This window comes from Diadema antillarum, unplaced genomic scaffold (genome assembly GCF_040938485.1).
Source record: "Diadema antillarum isolate AM-2024a unplaced genomic scaffold, OU_Dant_1.0 seq00000663_RagTag, whole genome shotgun sequence".
In the NCBI taxonomy this organism is placed as follows: domain Eukaryota; kingdom Metazoa; phylum Echinodermata; class Echinoidea; order Diadematoida; family Diadematidae; genus Diadema; species Diadema antillarum.
Genome location: NW_027271575.1, coordinates 893,063 through 917,413, shown reverse-complemented (window position 1 = coordinate 917,413; position 24,351 = coordinate 893,063). Strand labels below are relative to the sequence as shown.

Genomic DNA, 24,351 nt, shown 5'->3' with positions numbered 1-24,351 from the left:
CACTCTTCACGATAAGATAGTGATAACATAGCCTTAAAAAAGGACAGACAGGGAATCGTGATGTTACATCTGCTTGCATACATACACCTCTCACCTATAAGTAAAATATCGTTTACCAGTATTTTGTTTGTATCAATCTCTATAGCTCGAGTTAATACCGTCTTCACATTAAAGGGGATGGCGAGTAACTGATCAGTGGGAATCAGTGGGAATGCTGGGGGATGATTTTTCCAATCCTTGTGGGATTCATTTAAGAGTACTCTCTAAAAACAATCGAGAGAAAATATTCACTCTTAAAAGAGTGAATACAAAAAAAAAGTGAACTTTGAGTGAAAATATTCATTTTCACTCAGTTTGGAGTGACTTCAGGGATCACTCAAAGAGTTTGAAGTGATCCCTGAGGTCACTCTAAAACGAGTGAAAATTAACATTTTTACTCAAAAATCAACCCAATTTCACTCTAATTTCACTCTTTTTATATTCAATCGTTTAAGAGTGAATATTTTCACTCGATTTTTTTAGAGAGTACATTACATATCTATTGTTATGTACAAGTTATTTAAATGGTCTGATATTCAAGTAACGTGCAGTTTAATGTTTCCAGGTCAGCATGCCTGTACAGTGACGGGGCATTAAACTGCACATTACCTGAATGTGAGACCGCTCTAAAGCAACTACTTTTCACACAGAAATAGAATGTACTCTTAAATGAATCCCACAAAGATTGGAACAATGATCCCCCAGCATTCCCACTGATCAGTTACTAGTCACCCCCTTTAAGGAATGGCAAATCTGTAATTGTAAGAAAAAATGTGACCGTGCACCTCAAAACGAACATGAAGTCGCACACACTGACTTTGCGTGAGGACTGAAAATAAGTGAAATGGGTCAACCTACCCGATCTTGACCTTTTCATATTTTGTGAAAGAGCAGGTCTCCTTTAACATTATGCTAAAATTTGGTATCATAAAACGGGCGGCAAAGTGTGTTTCTTAGCAGTTTATGTCGAACATTTTTTGGTAGAATAGTGTGATTAGGTGTATTTTAGTGTCCCTTTTTCATTTCTGAAAAACCTTGTACACACTCTTCACTTTCAACTCCAATAACTTTTGAAGGGTTAGGGCTACTGCTTTGGAAGTTGGCATTGATTATGGACAGAATGTGCTAATGAGGCATGTATAATTTCAATTTAATCCAATAATTTCTTCATTGTTGTCACTCCGGTGGTTTACTTCCTGTTTTTTTGTCCCATTCTTCGCACAGCAAGCAAGGTTTGGTAAAGATTAAGCGCTTAAATAGACACTGTACTTCAGAGCCTCTTTTCTCAGTACACACTTTTCCTGAGTTTGTGCTTTCTTTCCAATATTTAGATAGGTTAGGAGAGTCAATTTGACTTGAAGTATACATCATTTTAGAGCTTAAAGTCTGCTCTTTCAGAATTCGGTCTTAAGTAAAAATTCATGTCTGGCGACTTTTTGTTTGTTTTGAGGTGCAGGGTCACAAATGGTATTTCCATCCTAAATGTTTGTGACACCTTACAGTTCCACGTAATGTGTTCAATCGTTTCATTCTCAGTACATCCAAATGAACATAAAGGGGAATGAATAACTTCATTTTAAACAACTTATAGTCTAGAGATAATATGTTATTAAGTATCTTGAACTGAAATTCTCTGCTTCTTGCATCTATTGACGCTTGCACCATGAATTTTCGTACTTTACAACATCCCGCTCTGTCATATCAAAGGTAGACTGCATTCTAAAAGTACTAACAGGCGTCTCATATTAAAATTCTACCAACACATCATAAAAACATATGCTCTTTATTCGGACACTCAGACGTAAACATTCCGGAAGGACAATGTCTTTTACGATTAGCTGAAATTCTGTACTAACTGATAAAATCCGAAACAGCCGACCAAATACCTTATAACCTCAGGTAATCATTACTATCAATACCATATTCTATTTGTAAGATACGAAACTCTTTAAGACAATCTTCAGGGGCTATAATTTGTTGTAGCAGGCATATATCCTTGTACAACATTGTTTTGTGAAAATGAATTATCCTTTTGTCAATCTTAATATCGGCATTGTTCTAAATATTATCTGTGATCTGAAAGCTTGATTTTCCATTGGTATATGGATATTGACAGCCATTTCTGCAAAAGAAAAAAAAATGAAATCTGGGTATATTCGGAGAAAATTGCTCATTTCATAATTGCCATTGAAAATACAAATTTTGCCATATTCATATACAATGTAAGTCATATTTCAGGACTTGACACCATACTTGTGAGTTTTCAGGTTTCATCAAGGTCAACCCTTGTGCATCGATTTAAAAAAATGCATTTCTAACAAGATCAGACCGCCCTTGATCAATTCGTGTATCATCACACTACGTTTAATTCGATCTGGGCCATTCCACAAAACGTCATAAAACATTCCTTTTGAATCTCCTTTACTATTTTCTTAGAAATGATTATGGAGGCAAAAAAAGTGAATATACATGTATTTTGAAATTCCGCAGATTTTAAGAATAGATGTTTTTTTTTTTCCGAACAGTGAAAGTTTTCTTATTTTCCATAAATTCAACAGTTTTCTCTATCCAGACATCAATTCGTCCATTTTATCATTTTGAAATCTCTCTGCGTTATAACCGACATACTGTAAGTTCCCAACATTTTGATCATGTTCATAACACGAACTTCATATTTTAACACGTTTTTAACGATCTTGATTCCTTAACAATGTCTTTTCTTGGTCACATTTCAAACTGGAGCATATACAGAATTGATCAAGAATTTTGAGTAAACTGTCGATAGATGGGGCATCGCAACAAAACGAACAGAATTCATCGGCATAAAGTGACAATTTGAACTCTTTGTCGTTAATTGTGATGCCAGGTACATCTTGTGAGGAGCGCAGATGGATTGCAGCTAGTGTCTCTAATAGAAAGATAAACGAATAAGGGGACGAAGGAGCAGTTTGTCTGATACATGTTACCTGGAAATAGCCACTTGATGTCCCATTGTTTAGTACATCCTTCGATATTTGAATATAAAGTTTTTATCCATCTATTGAACGACGGACCAAATCCAAAAGCTTCTAATGCATGGTACATAAATTCATAATTGATAGAATCGAATGCCATGTGAAAGTCAATCGATACAATAAAACCATCTCTGTATTCAGTACGCAAAAAAAAAAGAGACATATCATGCACATTAAGTACATGTATAACCTTGATTAAAGTGCGAAAATGGAGAGACCCACTGAAATGACAGAGCTTGTTTATCATGGGCCCCTCTGGGAAAAAAATACATCGATGGAAATATAAATTGAAGCATCGTAAATACGATTAAAAACAAGAAGAGGAAGAAGTCTAGAAGCCCACTGAAAACTAGATTAAAAGATAAATACACTCATACTTTGATAGACGCGAACAAACGTGAAACAAGACGAAAAAACAAAACAACTACTGAGGAAAAAGCTGTACAGGACAAAACAGAATGGACAAGACTAACAAACACAACACAAAATAGCAAAGAAAAATGCACAACGGAGACAGTGATCTTCGGCAGAAACATGTCAAGAGAAACAGACGATAGCTGCGGTAAAAAAAAAGAGTAGTATTGTGACGTCTGAAAAAATAGGAAAAAGAGGGACGTTTGGACAAGAGTAACATACGGAAATTAACTTAGGGAATACACAAATCTCTTGGTATGGAATCTATGAAATTTTGTTCGTTGTAGTCAAACATTTGTATTTGAATCTTAAGCTGCCTGCAGTTACAGCGGATGATTTGCTGTTTTGTGTGTGTGTGTGTGTGATTTCTATATACCTTGTATACGGAAATTCTGCCTTATCTTATTTCCACAATTTTCCAGTACTCAAATTTACTATGCGTAATTTCGCATGCGCTTTTTGTCTGTTCAACATTTCAATAAAATGGCCGGTATTCAAGTGCGACTTGTAGGAGGGGGGGACGAAACCCAAGGGAGAGTGGAAATCTACTACGATGGTCAATGGGGGACTGTCTGTGATTACTCTTGGAGCATCGAAAACTCCAACGTGGTATGCCGGATGCTTGGTTTTGAAGGCGCCCTGGATTATTCATGCTGTGCAATGTATGGTCAGGGTTCTGGCCCGATTCTGCTGGAAAACGTCCAATGTGACGGCACGGAGAGTAACTTGGCAGATTGCCGACATCACGAATATGGAGCGCCCGACTGCGGACACCATCAAGACGTTGGTGTCGAGTGCATACCGACAGGTGAATGTTACATCCTTTTTGCCCGTCATCCTCTTTTCAGACGTCCCACATAATTACACACGTACATAACTAAATTCACCGAACAGATTATGCTGACCGAATTTAAACCATTGGAATGACAAGCGTCAGAGAAGTAATTACTTCCTCACTGCAAGGTTATTATCAGATATTTTTTTTTTTTCATTTTGCTTGGTGAAGAGAAGAACTGTGAAAGAAAAGAACAAGAGTTTCGTGATTTAATAAGCCAAAGTGAATAGCTCTCGCCTGGCAGTGCCTGATAGGAAACTGAACGGTAACTTTACAACATCAATCACATCAACTAAATGTTTAGTCATACTCTCAGGAAGTGATCAAGTAAAACAGAATAAAGAAGGAAATACCGTGAGACCATAATCATTGCATGCGGCCATTTGTTAGTTTTATGATGTATGGTCACATATAATGTCCGAAGTTTGTTTGTTTGTTTGTTTGTTTTTGTGGGTTTTTTTTTTTGGGGGGGGGGTGTTTGTTTTCTAATTTACCAATTGTAGATAAAACCCAGCATTAGTTCTTTCAAATTGATTTGGAAATCTTTCATTGTCTCTTATCGTACAGAATTTACTGATTGGGTCTCTTCAGGAGACGGAGACAATGAACTAACAGCACCACCACTCAACGGTGAGATATGTCGTGATGCAGGGGAATGATAAGAATGTATGAAATCGCTGTTGTATTAACTTTAACACAAGTATCCAAATACCCACTGTTTAGTGTTAAGTTTCATACATAGATGACGAGAAATACTAGGAAAATAAGCTTCTTAACCGCATTGTTTTTCTAGACAGATACGCAAAATCTAACTTCTAACTAGAAATAGAAGTTCAAATTATTATAGGAAACACTGTTGTGTTTTTTCGTTTAGGTTTACGAGTCTTCCTATATCGTATTAGTTTGTATAGTTATGCAGTTTCTGAATTAAAAAAAAAGAAGAAATATCTGTGGTGTTGAAGTAGTGAAAAATTAAATACACATTCAATTCCATCATGATTACGACGGTAATCGCGACAGTGGTCCACTACACGCATTGAGTCAGCCGGGGAAACAAATATTTCCGATTTGAAAGGTACGGTAAACAATTGACTGGTTTATCATCCATGGCACATAATGCACCTTATATCAAGTGGGTTGAATAAAGGTCTCATTCCAAGTTCAGAAAAAAAAAAGACCTTGTGATCTATCTTTGTCGCATTCTTCATAGGGCATAACTTATATATATAATAGTTATGTGTTTGTGTTCTTTTTCTTTTGTGCATATTGTTTCGTTACGACAGAGGGCATAACCTCAGCCTCGACAGATAGCACGTCCAGTGATTAGATCCAACGCACACGCACACCTGATACTTCTTCTTCTTTAGGTATTTTCTTACGTAATTATTCATCCGACTTGTATGGCAGGGGTAAATTCCTCTTCTTGTAACAGGGATATCCACTGGACTCCCGAAATATCGAAATTTCATTATAACCAAACAGATAAAGAATAACAAAACATAAAGCCAATCATGTTACCGCCTGAATGTTTACATAGTTGTAACCCAAATTTCGTGATAGCCGTGTCCCTTTTAACGCAGTGGCGGACCCAGAGATGGGCACACCGGGCTCGCCCGCCCCCTCTTTATTATTTTGTTGAAATAAAATGAAAACAAAAATGGGGGGCGCTTCTGCCCCCTTTAATTTTGTAAAGGCGCCCCCCCCCCTTACAGAATTTCTGGATCCGCCTCCGGAATTATTGTTTATTTTGTAGCTTTTATGCCTCCGCCACGAAGTGGTGCCAGGGGCATTATGTTTTCGGGTTGTCCGTCCTTCCGTCTGTCCGTAAAGAATTTTGTGGACAGCGTAACTGAAAAAAAAAACCCTTTGAGGTATCCTAATGGAACTTAACATGTATGTGTATATTAGGGAGTGAAGTTGTGCCTGTCAACTTTTTGGGTGCACACGCTCAAGGTTAAAGGTCAAGTTAAGGTCAAGGTCAATTGCTCAAAATTTCACTATTTCCCCCATATCTATGCAATGCCGGAAGATATTTTCTTGAAACTTAAGGGCTTTTTACACTTGCGTTTCTTAACCCCGGACTTTCTCTGACCCAGGACTATCGTTAGTCCCGTACCAATTTTTTCAGCTTTTTACACTCGCCAATTAGTCCCGTACTATCTCTTGTCCGGGGCTAAGGAGAAAACTGACCTTTTTACACTCGTATTTCTTAGCCCCGGACTTTCCAAACCACATGAATATTCATGATTACGCTGTGTACTGTACACGTACACGCACGCACCGGCAGCACTTGATTACCTCGTTTCTGATTGGTCAGTGAGGGTCGGACTTCGTCTCCGTCGCTTAGCCCAGGATTATATTTTCGTTCTGTTTACACTCACTTGCTTGGCACCGCAATTGCGGTGCTAACCCCTGCTATTTTGCAAAAAATTTACAAGTGTAAAAAGCCCTTAAGTGTTTCATTTACCCAATTAAGACTCTCTGGTGGACGTTTGGGGTCATGAGGTCAAAGGTCAAAAGGTCATGTGAAATGCTAACATTTCACTTTTTTCTCCATATCTTGGAAATGGCTTAAGGTATCTCACGGAACATAGTACATATGCACGTACTGTGTACTGGCAGTGATTATCTAGGAAATGTGGGTTCATTGTGTTTCGAGGTCAGGGGTCAAAGGTCAAGGGCAACGCTTCAATATTTTACTGTTTCCCTCATATTTTTGCAATGCCTGCAGGATTAGTTTTTTAAAACTTGGTGTATGCATGTATAACCCAATAGAGATTCTCTGGGAAGGTTTTTTTTTTTTTTTGCCAAAAAGTTCAAAGGTCAAAGATCAAGAGAGAGTGCTGAACTTTACTTCTTCCTCCATATCTCGTGGCTCAAGTTATATTGAAACTTAATACATATCTATGCATGTTCTGCGTTACAGTGATCTCTTATGAATTTAAGGGTCAAAGTTCAAGGGTCGAAGGCCAGATGAAAATGGTAACAATCTATTCAATACAAAAATTGCACTTTTTCCACGTAGTTGGAAAATTCTCATTGCATAAGCTTATGAAACGGTCAAAGTCAAGTTACAGTCCTAAAATCCAAAAATACATGCTCTCCCATTCATCCAATTAAAGCTAGGTCAAGGAATGTGATCATTCAACATTTTTGTGACAAATATGTCATTTTAATATTTTGCCAATTTTGTGAAAAGGTAATCACACATTGTTCACATGTACTGTAGACCTATTGGGAGAATCATGCATTATTGCGGACGCATACCAGACGCATAGCGACATTTCTAGTTCTTTTCGTGTTCTTAGGTTTGTTTGTTGTTGTTTGTTTTTTTGCATGATTTCACAAACACCTTGAAATCTGAAAATACTTTAAATCTGGAGAAAGAAAAACGGTAGAATTTGGAGTGCCCTAAGAACCTATGTGTGCAGTTAGAAAAAGGTGGAAAATACGAAGAATCCACAGTGCAAGCATTAATTGATTGAGTGGGAACTTCATAGTTGTTACGCTTCATCTGCTACTACCATTAATACTACAAGAAGGAACTTGTAATGAGCCGTTTAAAACAAAACTCTCGGATCACGAATGCTTGCAGAAGACCATGTCAAATGCTAAACCTATTTAAAACATTACACCAATAAATCACAAATTGCAATACTACCTTGAATCAACTAAAATTGATGTTAAAAAAATGCGATTTAAGTAGAAGTCTGACAAAGCAATATTGGGTGCAAAAAAAAAATCGCGATCATGTGTATTGAACCACGTTTCTCCCAAACCCAGTACATTCAATCTATTGTCAATCACGAAATCACCCATATCAGCAGTTTTGTTCGTGTGCAATGTTATTGCCGGCATGAGCTTGTCTTTGTTTAAAGTGGGTTCAGTCTTCCAGGCATGCTGTAAATCATTGCTTTTGTTGCAAGAATCTTATTTCTGCCAAGAGTTCTTAAAATGGTGCATCAAGTGAGGAGAGAATTTATTCTAAGTCTCTGGAATCGAGTCTTTACTTGTCTGGAGATCAGTGTTGAAAAGGGTACCACAGTTTGTCTAGAGTAAAGATATGAATGGCAGCTGACTGTGTCCATGCAGCACTAATCAAAAAGAGCAAAAGCAACGCTAAGGCTATTGAGACAGCTCACAGTTCGAGCTCCACTGCCTCTGCACAAAATTGCATCAGTGAAAACTGAACGTTTCAAACCAAAATTGATATAAACTGATATTAGGTATCAGTTTTCAAGAAAAAGAGTCAGGTAATCTACATTAAAGTGTCCCCCCCCCCAAAAAAAACAAACAAACAAACAAACAAACAAACAAACAAACAAACAAAACAAAACAAAACAAAACAAAACAAAAAAATAAAACAAAGCAAAACAAAACAAATCTTGTACTATATCAGTCCATAAAATCCACATACATTCTTAGATAAAAATAAATCGAAGAAAAAGTATAGAAAAAATTATAATATTGCACAGCTTACCAAAATTACGCTACATTAACTTCTACATAGTCTTTTTTTTCTGTCAGTCAGTATGTATTCACCTTTTTGATATTTTGAAGGTCTGTTTTGTAAACATTTATTTGTTTATCCATTTGTTTCGTCAATTTCTGTAAGATCTTAAATGTTAGTATATGCATTAATATAATAGTTTTCCTCTATCGATCTATCCAACTAGCGGTCAACTATATGAGCACCGCCGTAGTACATGCCTGAGCATCATGGGGAGTAGTATAGCACTGCGTGGTGTCAATGTCTTTTATGTCATCTACTACAACGTTTCGGCGAGCCATGTTAACATAGGTACCCCACGCATCTTTCCTTCATCTCTTTCATCCTCAATCCCGCCATGATGACCTCAGGTGGCAAGGTCACATAAACCAGACTGACGGGACTTCTGGTTTCTGTGGATACTGTCCAAGTCGTCTCTGAGCACTTCGAGTTTTTTGTTAGCTAAATTGTACATCATTTTTAGCTGGTAGATTTGTATATTTGATATTATGTAAGAGGCTGATTATTCTTCTTCTTGTGTTTTGTAGTGTTATTATTCGACCGTTATCTATGTACGTTTTATATAAATCTTTATATTTAGTCGGATCATTAATAATCGCATGAAAAAGTAGCATTTTTAGGACAGTCAGCCAATTTCTCTTTTCGATCATTCAGACTCGCTTTCCGTGGTTCTACGATTTACCATGTAAAAAATGTTTTTAGAAAATAAAGAACATTTCCTTTTTAGATGGTGCCTATCACAGGATACATGTCTACCTATCTACGTAATTGTGATTTTTTTTTTTACTGTTTCACTCATATATTTGTATTTTGTAGTGTGTTTGAACATTTAAATGTGAGGTTTCGGAATCAAAGTAGTTTGTCCAATTTAGCAGCGAAGGGTTAGCGACATGGGCAGTTGCGGAAAGAAGCTAAAATACCCATGGGAGAATTATGGTGAGGGCATGCCATTATACAACATTTAGAAAAGCGTAAAATGAGTTCCATCACAGCGGGAAAATGAAAATAATCCAGCGAATATGTTCGGTTGTATAAACACCGGTACAAAATTGACCGCCAAAATATCTATTTAATGTATCTTACAACTTTGCCGAATATTGGGTGGAGCTGTCGAAGAGCCATGGGTATTTTCTTTGTTTTGTTTTGTTTTTTGATAATCATGTCAACCGTCTTTTTTTTTAACTTTTCATTTTTTTGAAGTCTTGAGATTACGGATTATACACAGGTGCAGTCTTTGTAGATTTACAAAAAGCTTTCGATATGGTCCACCCTACATGCCTGCTGAATAATCTTTGTACAATAGATACTAGAGGTCCCTCCCTCAAATGGTTTGAAAATCATTAATTGACCGAAGTATAGTTACTAGTATAGAAAGGTTATTGTATCTCTGAAGACCGGGATTTTGGGCTCGGTGTACCACACGGATTGATATTGGGTCGGTTGTTGTTCATTATTTTATTTTGATAAATGACTTAATTTCTAAATTTCATTCATGTAAAGTGTATTTGTATGTGCATGACACTTCTATTTTTTTCTCACAAAGATCCACCAACAGCGCAAAACAACTTTGAATAAGACATTTTTCATCCTATTATATGGCTTGATTTGTAGAAACAGACTGAGCGCTAATTATGATAAAACTGAGAGAACGCTCATTGATGGTGATAGACATATATATTATGTTGAAAGGATACAACAGTTTGGAGTTGAGTATCAAAGGTCACGAAATCAATCAGGTGAAAAGCTGGATATAACTAGGAATATACATCGATGCCTTACTTAAATGAAACGTGCATGTAGGTTGTGTGAAAATGTAGGCCGGACGATTTCCTTCCCTTGTCGTTTAAGACATTTCATAAACAGGAATTGCATGACATTGATATACCGCAATGGTATGCTTCCTCATTGAGATTCTGAAAGAGCAGACTTTAAGCTTTAAAATGATGTATAACTCAAATCAAATGGACTCTCCTAACTTATCTAAATATCAGAAAGAAAGCACAAACTCAGGAAAAGTGTGAACTGAGAACAGAGGCTCTGAAGTACAGTGTCTATTCAAGCGCTTAATCTTTACCATACCGTGCTGGTTGTGCGATGAATGGGACAAAAAAAAAACAGGAAGTAAACCACCAGAGTAACAACAATGAAGGGATTATCAAATTAAACTGAAATTACGCATGCCTTATTAACACATTCTTTCCATAATTAATGCCAAGTTTCAAAGCAGTAGCGCTATCCTTTCAAAAGTTATTAGAGTTGAAAGTGAAGAGTGTGGACAAGGTTTTTCAGAAATAAAAAAGGGATTCTAAGAAACACCTACTCACACTATTCTACCAAAAATGTTCGAGATAAACTGCTAAAAAAAAACCACACTTTTCTGCCCGTGTTATGATACCAAATTTTAGCATAATGTAAAAGAAGACCAGCTCTTTCAAGAAATATGAAAAAGTCAAGTTCGACTAGGTTGACCCATTTCATTTATTTTCAGTCCTCACGCAAAATCAGTGTGTGCGACTTTATGTTCGTTTGCGGTGCACGGTCACAAATGAACGTACTGCAAAAACTGCAAAACAGAGTAGGAAGACTATTTTTTAAAGTGAAATCACACTTTTCTGTTATGTCAATACATGGCATGTTACAGATGGGAAACAAACCCCTTCAAACATCTCATAATGAACTGATTATTTTTAAGATTTTGAAAAATTTAAACAACCACTTACATATACGAAAATAATTGATATATTCTTTTCCCCCAAACTCAACCAATTTCGTCACCATAGCCTCAGCCTTCCAAAACCTTGAACAAAACTTTTGCAATCATATTCTACAGGAGAGACAAACCTAATTATAATAGCCTTCCGCATGCTGTCCGTGACTGCACGTCTCTGATTGATTTTAAACCGTCCCTTTCTGAAGTCAGTTAATCTTGATCACGACAATCCACCTTTTTGCTTGGATACAGAAAAAAATAGTACTTACACACCAGCAAAAAGTTTATATTGCCTTGTGATTTTGCACAATATATGACATCTCATGAAACTACTATAACTTTATATTTTCATTTCTATGAACCTTCACACTCAATTATTCATCTTAACCCTGTATAGCAGGTCCCCATGGAAGACCAGCTGATTTGCCTGATTATGGGCAATCAAAGCCGTTATCTTTGTTTAATCCTACATAATATTCTACTTTTTTCTTGATATATTGATAATGCGTCTTACACTTCATTTGCTATTTATGTATGTATATTCATTGTATGTATGTATCATCTTCCTGAAAACCTATGTCTTTTATATCTGTGTGTATGTTTATGACGGAAGTTAGACAATCAAACCGACGTTTTGAAAGAAAAAATAAACAAAAAAGAAAATTTTGATGGATCTAATAAGTTCATTACATCTGTCAATAGAAAGTAGATGAACTTTTACAAATTCGATAGGAAACGCGAACTTATATATTCTAAACTTGGTATGTCTATCCAACACCTGCTTAGAAAATAAGAAAGAATAAAAGTATATATGCGCGTGTACTGTAATATGTGCAACACAGGGCTCAAAAGTATAATAATATTTACTGCATTATGAAACAAAAAGAAATATTAAGATGGTATTTTTGTTTCCCTATCTGTTCTGAATAGTAGCTTTGGGATTATTAGTTTAGCTGGTGTAGAAAATGCCGATAATAGCTGCGCTCTACATCGACTTCTGATCAATAGCATGGAATACGCTGTACGCGTGGTATGCAAGGCGTTTCCTATTATTATGTAGTAATCAAGTCGCTATTGCATTTCTCTGTGGATGTCTTACAGATACAACAATTGCAGACCTGAATATAAGAACGACTAAGGTCCAATTTTTGGCCAAATTCAGTTTGACATGGGAAATTGTAGCTTATGCATGGACTCATCTTATGTATGAATGATAGATCCTAATTACCCGCGGAAGTGCCCGAGATGAATGAGTTAAATCTTATATGAATGTAAAGAATGAAGGACTTGGGTCATTTTTACGTTCATATTATAGCACCTTCTCTCATCCTTCTCTCATCTCTATAGCAGAATATCATGTATATGATTCAAAGAACAACCCAAGTCCATCACACAAAATGGCCTCTCCACAATTAATGTGAATGACTTAGTGTTAATTGTCAAAATATGTTCTAATTTGTATGTACAATCGTCCATGGACTTGGGTCGCTCTTATTATTCAGATACTCAATTGCTTGCTGTGATACGAATCATATCATAATGCAATCACATCTTCATGTCATATCAATGCAAGGTGTGTTATTCATGACACGCGAACCAGATGCCTTTATACATCTCATATTGTGCTAACCTCACGTCACTACTATTTCTATACTCGCGCTATTTTTGTGGTGAAAATAATAAATTGCTTGCTGCGATATAAACCTTGTCATGTCGTAGTCATTACAGTTCTGAAACGACTTGTGTAAAATGTTAAAGAACACCGTGTGCAGTGCGTGTGTATGGAGAGGATTAGCACGTGTACTAGACCGATGTATTTTCGATTTATAGAGTGAACGTTTTTCATTTGCTTTGTCCAGCCCATATGTATTCCTAAATTTTTACCTTAACTCTTTATGTGCCGCGTTCGCACGTCCGACTCAGTCGACGGCGTGCCAACTTCGCATATTCAGCTCAAACGCACAAACCCGCCCAAACCGATTGATTAATCGCCAATGATGCCGTTATACAATGCAAGCGTTTATCGCGCTTCCATTTCTCTTACATATAGCATGCATTTCATGTTGTGATTGACTAAAAAGCGGTGCTCCTTACAGGATTTACGAGTTGATTCTAAGTTTCTGTCACTGTTTTCCGTGCAAAAGTCATGCCTTAACGGTAATTTAGCTACAAGTCAAGTGAATGAAAAGCACTCATGGATTTGTCATACAATTTACATCAGAGCAAGGCTTGCCATTTTCTCTACAACTTTACTCACTATTATGTCCAGCTTAACAGAAATCTTTAGATGTAACATAAATATTTGAAAAACAGAATGTTTTCTAAAAGCATGAAAACGTTGGTGTCTAATATGGAACACAGTGGGTTTCCACCGTGGCACACCAAGAGTTAAAGGCAAGGACTGCTATGTGCGGGACAAGACTAGGGCTCAATTCTCAGTTTCAACCTGACGAGTTTTGTTAATGTTTTCTTTTATGAACTTAGCAGATATCATCCCTTGGCTGATACAATCTTAACCCATTGAGGACGGGCTGATTTGGATACAACACTCATTTCGATCCCATAGACACTTGCCCGAGTATACTCGGGACTCGTCCTCAACGGGTCAATTAATCTACTCAATTGGGTATCATGTTCCCTTCTCCACGGGACCCCTATAAATGCATCCAATGTCACCCAATTAACTCTTTATAAGCCATAATATAAATCCCCTGTGTGCCACATTATTCTGAGACACCAACGTAGTCGTGCTTTGGGAGAACATTCTGTTTTCAAATCGATGCAACTTGTGAAGATTAATTTTGTGTTATCCTGGACACGTAATGAGCATATTTGGCAGAGAAAATGCTACGTTTTGCTTTAATGTAAATTGTGTGATAAATTTATTGTTGCTTTTCTTTCAAATGACCACTAGCTACATTATCGTAGAGGCATGAATTTTGCACACAAAACAGTGATAAAAACTGGAAATGTTCTCACAAATCCTCTAGGGAACACCCCTTGATAGTCAATTACCCCGACAAATGCAAGCTACGTGTGATAGGAATGGAATAGCGAGAAACGATTGGATGGTACTGGCGATTTATCCATCGGTGTGGCGGGTTTGTGTGTTTGAGCAGAATATGCGAAGTTGGAACTCCGTCGACTGAGTAAGGCGTGCGAACGTGGCACAGAAAGAGTTAACAAATCTTTGCAAGAGTTATTATCGTTTCTAAAACAAGGTATACTAGACATTATAGACTGTGTTATTATTACATTATGTTCACGTTGGGTCTGGAGGTGCCCTCCGTAGAGTATTGGGACCAATTTCACATTTCAGCTGTTTAAAAACGCCCATGACTGACTTTCACAAATTTAAGCAAGGAGTATCCCAAGTATGGTAAGATTTAATTTGTTCAATATAGGGCACCCTGGTCCTCCGTGGATCCCTAATATGCCCAAAACTCCAAAAGAATTTTACACAACAAAAATGATAGAACTTACTTTGTACTTTGTGTTTGATAAGGCATTCCTGATTTCGGTTTCAAGCTAGCTTGTTCATAACGAAGGCTAGTGCGTATCTATCGGGAACGGACGGGGTGGGGTGGGGTCGGGGTTGAGTTGGGGGCGGGAGGACTAAGTTAGTACCTTTTTCCACATTTTCATCTGCTTCTTGAAAATCCAGTAAAAATATTTCATCGAAACCTGCGAAGATGTCTTGCGTCGTAGAATGACAGAACGTACTTATACAATTATAATTCGGCATCTTGTCTAACAATGTGGACCCACTGAGAATCTTAAACCAAAATGTTTCTTTCTATTAAGAAAAAAAATAGCAACAAAGAACACTGTAAGTAGAATGCACACTATGTGATTATGTTATTTTCAAGTATGTTAATGGTAGATTATAGTGGATCTAAATTTATGTCAGGGATTGCCTCGTAAGGGTCCGGTCAATAGTGTCGGTCAGTTTTTGAAAGTTTGATCCTGTTTTCAAAAACGCATGGTACATTTCTTACAAACTATTACCGCCATCAGTGCTACAAAACATTATGTATAATAGACCACATGCCTTCCAGGCATCTCATAAACATATTCGTACTAAATCACTAAAATCTCAGCTTGTGTTGTGAACGGAAATGCAAGTATAATAGGCCTACTGTGACTTCTGCTTCTTTATACCCTGTTACTATATGAATAAAATTTATATGACACAAATCAATTATTTTTTAGCTTCATCGAGCAAAGTGACATGAAAGCAACATTAACCAGATTTCAGAAAGGAAATAATGTTCTTAATGGGAAATTTCATGATGTAATGATTTGAAAGAGAGAGAGACAGAGATAGCTAGATACTAAGATCATAAATTTAAAATGAAATCATTCTTTTATGGGGAAAAAAATCATATTTGATATGTAAAGTGCGCTCTGGGCAAGGTTTTAACATTTTCAGATTCTTTTTGCAAACACCAAAACGGATTTTTTTACGAAACTTGGCAGGAATAATCCATGACTGACAAAATCTCAGATTGTTAGAGTGGAAACCATGCCTCTCCCCCGGTCCCCGCATTTTCAGTTCATTGATTTTGACCAAAAAGGGTAGGTCCTACACAAACAAAATGACAAGCAAAGTACAACAAAGGTAGACATTTGTAGTAAATCTGGTGAATCTCTTAACATTATATTTGAATTACATGATTTTGAAGTCTTTACTGTCATATGGAATTCAATTCAAGATTGATTGGTTGACGATGTGTAAGTTATTGCTCTCAAATATCAAAAGCAAGGGCAAAATTGATTTTACAAGGGACAGACAAATACGAGTATCCCTTACTGAATTATGCATTCTTGGTTTCAGAGGTAATCAGGAAATTTTAATCTGTATTTTCGAAAAATTATCAATCAGCTCTCAGCAATAGAATATTGACGGAAAATTGTAATTACATGTTTGCTCAACTGTATGCTATCTAATGTTTTGATATGTCATAATCAGGACCCATAGCATGTGAACCGTGAAATATTATTGATTATAATGTGGCATTACAATTCAGGCTGTCAAAGAGGTATCGATCCATGGGCTGCTTACACACGTTACAGCTGCCAAAACAAAATATAAGTGTATGCACCTGAGTAAATAATCGAAAGGTTCATCAAAATGAGGTCAAGATCTTGGTAAACTCGTTTGTAATAATTATGTTTGGGCTGACATGATTTTTGTCGACCTCATCGTCTCCAGTTATTGCCTTGACACCTAGAACTTATTATGCGGTCATGTGACCTTACTGACGTCTATGGAAACGGGATTATGACTGTATGAGGCTTACTTTACAAAACGGTCGTTTGATGGTTCCCCATCAAGATTGGTTGATCCAATTATGGCATTCAGAAAACCATGTCAATTAGCATTATATTCATATGTATGTATATATGGATGTATTTGATCTTATATTCATAATCTATACATAGGCTTTATGTTGTCCTCGTGTAGTGTGGTGAAATTTGAGGAAATAACTGGTGGCATTTTCGAGTGAAAATTTATATAGATCTATAGATCCGATTTATCTATTACATAATGCTCAGCACAGAAAGAAGGTAAACATGTTTATATTTCTCATAGAAGAAATGTGACTTGAAGGTAATGTATTATATAATATAATTATGAAAAGTAATTTAATTGGCTATCGTCCTGGTTAGTCAGTAAAAAGGGAGACATTACGTATGAGTGGAGACCTTTGCTTTTTCTCTTTCAAACCACGAAAGTAAAAATTGCAAGCAAAAAGTTAACAAGATGTCATTCAATGTGTAAGTACATGCTCTTCCATGTGTCAATAAGAACAAAAGACAATTTTAACACCATAAAAACATCAATTATTAAAGTTACAAGAGTAAACCTATAATCTCTACAGTAAGTATCTTTTAAGCCCAAAAGATCAATAGAGGCTAAAATGATGGAGGAAAATTAAGAATCCAAATCCAAATTCAAATGAAATTAGAGATGAAGCAATAGTTACAAAAATAGCAGGAATTTGATTTGATTTCTCAAATCAGAAAAATTGTAGATAATATTTAGTTCTTGAACTTATCTCATGAATTCTTCAATTACGATATCAAAGGAATTAGATAAAGATATTTTGTTCATTTAATCATCCTTGTCCCCTCACTCCCTATATCATTTGAAGTTTAGGTTAACAGAAAATTCTTATTTCCCCCTTTAGTTTCCCACTTTGATTTTTGTGAGGTTATAAGAAGATAAAGAAAACAAAAACTTTTCTTTTTTTGCCATATCATTAGTGTCACTCATCGTGTTTAATAAACTGGTCTTTTGTTCTCATTGTTATCTTGAAAGGCATTTGCAAATGAGGAAAAAGCAACATGTCAATTTTTGCAATTTTCACTTTTGTGCCTTGGAGGACAAAAACGAATGTGTCCACTTATGCCATGCATGCGTAAAATTCCCCTTCATATTGGCCTACAAAGTTGATAGCCAATTAAATTACCTTTAATAATGGTATATGATAAAACATTATTTTTCATCAAAATCTATGAAAAACATGAACTCGAAAAAGCATTAACTTTTTTTTTCTCTTTTCCTCTTTTTTTTTTTTTTTTTTGTTGAGTGTATATATCTGGTTAATCGATCTTGGCAACTAAAGTTATAAGCGAGGTTGCCATCCGAGTACCGTATTTTAGCATGCTAAAGCTGAATTGTAATTGTCAGTAGGGCTCAAAATTCATAAAATTCATCATCATTATTTCGAATTTCCTTGCAAAGCATCAAAATGCTCTACAGTGAAGTTTGTCTAGCCGACGCGATTCGCCAGGATAATAACCTGTTTTTACCTCTATTGACATTCAAAAGTGTGAAAAATGCAAATCAGTGCATCGCCCGAGTTTTATTCATGAATCACAATCTCTGTTCAGTAGTGGGTAGGGATAAAGTTACTACTACACAATTTAGTATACGTCATGATCGAAACGTGCTCTATTTAGCAGTAGTATCGCACACAGTTCAAGTTACGCACTCGATTCACTCTCAGGCCAGTGCAGGCTGTGGATACTCGGAGCTGCCCCTTGACTCTGACTGGTAATGGCAAGATACACTTTTTTTTGTCATATGAACAGAAGGAATCGATAAAGTGTATCTTCAGATGCAACAGTTTGCCGTATTAACACCAATACTACACTTGCTTGATTCTGTAAGCAAAAAGTGTATCTATAGATACACCGTTTTGCCTTACAGAAAGCTGTCGAAAGAAGCAATTTGCATAGCGTATCTTTAGATACACCTTTTTTGCCATATGAAGACAGCTGCGGTACTGGCCAGATGTTTTTGGCAGAAAGGTGTAAGTAGATTAAAATGGCCCTAATTCTGCTGTTAAACATTTAAAAACAATAAACGTTGTCAAAACATGATGTTTGGAGCGTGAAGCACACTCCATCACCAAACTTATATTTATATGGCTTCTACAGCAAGAGAAAATACACAAACTTTAGAGCGATTTTCTCGACTTTCTTTCTCCCTTTGAGCAGCAAAGATACACCCTCTTGCCATAGGACGGCCGACTGATAGTCCGATATATTGTAATTTGATGTAATCGACAATAGAAGACCACTCAGTAACCATAAGTCGGGAATGCCCTGAGATTACAATACTTAAGGCATGCGTTTTGGTGGGAATGTGTAGCATTTTCGTCGTTACGTATTCCAAATTCTGTTATCAAAACGTTATTTCATGCATTTGTTATGCATATTTCTCCATTTTTGATTGATTTTGCATTTTTTCTGCAGTCACATTTATATACGAATATGGCATGTTCGTTTTACTTTAAAATGACTTGTCAGTATCATTGGTGTGTGTGTGTGTGTGTGTGGGTGTGAGTTTACTGTGTCTCAACGAACCTTCGGAAACACGAACTTATTTTCTTTTTTCATTCAATAATAATGATCCAATTAAGCGCTCTTTACGTTATTTCTTCACATAATATAGCGCATGAAACAACGCCCCGAAAGTTCGAAAACACATGTTTTTGCTCTAATGATAAAGAAAATAATGGATCACTTCATATAAAGCTGTGAGTCAAGCTGATGCAACTGTTTCCACAGTTAAAGTAAACAAATATGGAGACAAAGGATCGCCTGCATGGAGGGAATATCGGATAACATACTCTCCGATGCAATGATAAATCACATGCACAAACTTACACACGTCTTGTACATTAAATAACCTTTTTGCAATTGTAAGAAAAGGGAGGAGAAATCGATTGTTAACAGTAAGGGGTATCGCAACACAAAAATAACCCTGCGATATTTGATGAATCAAATCCTTTTGTGATTTTTCAGTACGATGAAACAAATAGACCTACATTTACCTTGTCTTTTGATAATCTACCATGCACGAACAGGAACAGCTTTGTTAATCACATTGTCATGGATGACTCGCCCTGAATCCAAAAAAAAGAAAAGAAAATGATACCTCATGATAAGACCTCGTGGAACTTGTCAAACATGCCAAGCATGGCATCTCAGCCGTAAACTCTTATTCATAACACTGTGGATACCACAATTCAGGCTGTCACTGAGGTATCCATGGGTTGTATTCACAAGTTTCATTCGGTAAAACAATAGGATGCTTTCTTTTATAATATGGCTATAAGTAAATAAACGAAAGTTCACTGAAATGAGGCTGAGATCTCGCTGAACTAACACTGTCTATGTGATCATTTGATATTGGCTAACATAAGTAAACCATGTCTGACCTCCTCGGCCTTCGTTATTGTATTGAGACCTGTAGGACAAATATGCGTCATGCATTTTATTGGCGTCTATGGCAACAGGTCTATACGTGCACAGGGTTTATTCAATTTAAAAAGTCATTATTGACGGGCATTTGTCACGTGTTTACGGTCCATGGACACGATTGGTCATCAAAAATATGACAACTAACCTATAAACAAATCAATCATTGTGTGTGTGTGTGTGTGTGTGTGTGTGTGTGCGTGTGTGTTCATTTTTTTGGAATGTACAATTTGCAGGGTTCTAGTTGCATTGTCAAGTACAAAAAAATAAGGACTTGGAATACCAGGATCCCAACATATAGACAAGAGTGGCTGCATACTTGCTTACAAATCAAATTCAATTCGATTCAAAGCAAATCATATTGATTCCGATTTTATTATCAGTCATCTAAAAATCCGAAGACAAACAATATGAGTTTACAGAAAAATCACAAAAAAAGGGACGTCATGTTAATTGGTGTTATGCTGTCCAGATTTGACGTTGATCGAAAGATTAGAGCTCTTTTTATCAATATTAATTTGTTTTAGTTATCAAAACTGTGGTTTTTTTTATTTATCATTTCCAATGTGGTAGTGCACTTTTCTTGCTATAAATCTCATACGACTTCTGTCGCAATCAAGACTGAGCTCAATAGAGTTTGACTTCCTTGACCTCTTTCAACACTATAACGTAGAAAAAATAGTTTGCGAGCCTGTTTAACATCCAATCGATATTTTGCATTGATCGATTACGCACGCACTAACTGCCCGTTAACAGGGAATTAATGTACTGCTTAAGCCCCACTTTGCCGGATAAGCCCAGCGTACAGGAAACGGGCGATATTTTCCTCAGCCGTTGTTCAAATCGTCAATCCGGTGGACAAAATGCAAAGTTTCCGTTTTAGAGGAGCGTACATGCACCGTTTAGGGGTCGAACAAAACGAAGAAACGATGCACCTTGGGCGATTTTGTACTGGACAGTTGAATGTGCGCAAACGCATGAGAAACGAATATGAACTGCTTGCCCACAGGACAAAACGTGTAAGGTGTAAGTAGATTAAAATGTCCCTAATTCTGCTGTTAAACATTTAAAAACAATAAACGTTGTCAAAACATGATGTTTGGAGCGTGAAGCACACTCCATCACCAAACTTATATTTATATGGCTTCTACAGCAAGAGAAAATACACAAACTTTAGAGCGATTTTCTCGACTTTATTTCTCCCTTTGAGCAGCAAAGATACACCCTCTTGCCATAGGACGGCCGACTGATAGTCCGATATATTGTAATTTGATGTAATCGACAATAGAAGACCACTCAGTAACCATAAGTCGGGAATGCCCTGAGATTACAATACTTAAGGCGTGCGTTTTGGTGGGAATGTGTAGCATTTTCGTCGTTACGTATTCCAAATTATGTTATCAAAACGTTATTTCATGCATTTGTTATGCATATTTCTCCATTTTTAATTGATTTTGCATTTTTTCTGCAGTCACATTTATATACGAATATGGCATGTTCGTTTTACTTTAAAATGACTTGTCAGTATCATTGGTGTGTGTGTGTGTGTGTTGGAATACCAGGTTCCCATCATATAGACAAGAGTGGCTGCATACTTGCTTACAAATCAAATTCACTTCAATTCAGATCAAATCATATTGATATTATTATCAGTCATCTAAAAATCCAAAGACAAACAATATGAGTTTACAGAAAAATCACATAAAAGGGACGTCATGTTAATTGGTGTTATGCTGTCCAGATTTGACGTTGATCGAAAGATTAGAGCTCTTTTTATCAATTTTAATTTGTTTTAGTTATCAAAACTGTGGTCTTTTTTTATTTATCATTTCCAATGTGGTAGTGCACTTCCCTTGCTATAAAACTCGTACGACTTTTGTAGCAATCAAAGCTGAGCTCAATAGAGTTTGACTTCCGTGACCTCTTTCAACACTATAACGTAGAAAAACAGAGACTCCAACCCCAAGCACCTTCTGATCGGGAGATTCTCCCGCCCGAAACCCATAGCAAACGGGAGACTCCAAGTTGATGTGTGCGAAGTGCGAAGTTCCTAGGATTCTAGATGTTCACTGGTGCTATCTTAGGCTTATTTTTTCAACATACGATAGAAATAAGTAAGAAATCCTTTCCACCGGGAGACACAGAGCTAGGGCGGGAGAAATCAAATCTCAAACGGGAGAACGGGAGATTGTGCAAAAATGGGCTTTCGGCGGGAGATCTCCCGTCGAAAACGGGAGAGTTGGAGTCTCTGGAAAAAATAGTTTGCGAGCCTGTTTAACATCCAATCGATATTTTGCATTGATCGATTACGCACGCACTAACTGCCCGTTAACAGGGAATTAATGTACTGCTTAAGCCCCACTTTGCCGGATAAGCCCAGCGTACAGGAAACGGGCGATATTTTCCTCAGCCGTTGTTCAAATCGTCAATCCGGTGGACAAAATGCAAAGTTTCCGTTTTAGAGGAGCGTACATGCACCGTTTAGGGGTCGAACAAAACGAAGAAACGATGCACCTTGGGCGATTTTGTACTGGACAGTTGAATGTGCGCAAACGCATGAGAAACGAATATGAACTGCTTGCCCACAGGACAAAACGCACGGGGAACAAATAGGTGACGCATGAGACGTACATCGAGCGTCAGCGATCCATTGACCTGACGGCTATCGGGCTATAAATCTATTGCATCATCTTGGAGCGTCCACCACTCGGCCAGTTCTGCCTCTATACCATGACCTGTACACTTCACTTCATATCTCATAATATTATCAGCTCCCATACGCCAAAAGGATCGAAGATCAAGACTTACCTTCCTCCCCAATGTGGCGGCTACTTGTTACTAGACCTTTGACACCACTTTCTTCATGTTGGTCCTGAATATCACTTATATGCAGATTTACCTAAAATTTTCTCATTTTTCACAAAATCACATTCATACATGCCAGATGTTACCTCACATATTACACTTCTTTACTGTTTGTTTCTGATTGATTTTTTTTCAGATGTTCGTTATAATGATTAACAGCTGAACGTACGTTTATTTTCTCAAGTGGAAAGACACGCAATTATTCTTCACTGAAGTCATCCATTGTACTTGAAGATCCTTAAGTCATAGAACATTTGACTGCATTCAGAATATTAATGTCAGCAATACAATTTTCAAGTTTGGACATCACAATTTTACTCAAGGTTTGAAGCAGTCTTAATTTTCTCTCAAATAGTTTCTGTCATGTCTGTGATACATCAAATCAAAAGCATCATAGTAAGATGACTCATTTAGATTTCCTAATGCTATTCGAACCTTGAAGTCATGGGTTTTAATTTTGATGGCTTCTACTCATCGTTTCATTTTCAACTCAAAGTTCACTCACAACGTTTAAACCTATAAATATCCAAGAGTTTATTTCACCCGATGCCCAGTCATATCGAATATACTTCATTGTTCCATGATAGCGAATCTGATCAAGGCTGCCCTTTTTGGTAGTAAAACCTAAAATTACTGCTTTGTATGTGATAATGATGTTTCCCCAAATCTGTTCAGATCTCTGCAGTTCCTCATTATTCACAACAATCTTACAACAGCTATGATAGTGAACTGACTGAAAATCTTGCTTTTCCGAAACTTCAGCTGCAATACTGGTCTTCCACATCCATAGGGTCCAGTTAGATGTGAGACGGGACCACTTCACGGGGTTATGCACCCTGCTCTTTGCTATAAATGAGCGAAGAGGGATCTTTTAAGGTGTATGACTTGTGACTTAACACCTGGGACCTCCATTCTATGTTCTATCCGAGAGACAGAGTTGTTGTTTTAAAGAGTTAACGAAAAGAGAGAGAAAAATTGGGGCCGTATACAGAGGGGTTCGGTGTAATAATGTCAGAGGTAAAAATGTCACATGTAAAAATGTCAGAGGTAAAAATTTCAGAGGTAAAAATATCACATGCAAAAATGTCAGAAGTAAAAATGACAGAGGTAAAAATTTCAGAGGTAAAAATGTCAGAGGTAAACATGTCAGAGGTAAAAATGTCAGAGCTAAATATATCAGAGGTAAAAA

At 36.8% G+C, this 24,351-nt stretch overlaps 1 protein-coding gene across 1 annotated transcript in view; it reads left to right on the top strand.

Moving 5' to 3' along the window:
* LOC139736804 (neurotrypsin-like) overlaps window positions 1–5,810 on the top strand; it is a 28,046-nt gene extending 22,236 nt beyond the window's left edge. The window contains exons 4-5 of the mRNA XM_071647467.1: window positions 3,967–4,275; window positions 5,586–5,810. Of these exons, the coding sequence (XP_071503568.1) occupies window positions 3,967–4,275; window positions 5,586–5,629 (353 nt within the window). The 3' untranslated portion in view covers window positions 5,630–5,810. The remainder of the gene's footprint in view (window positions 1–3,966; window positions 4,276–5,585) is intronic.
* Window positions 5,811–24,351: the final 18,541 nt, after the last annotated feature.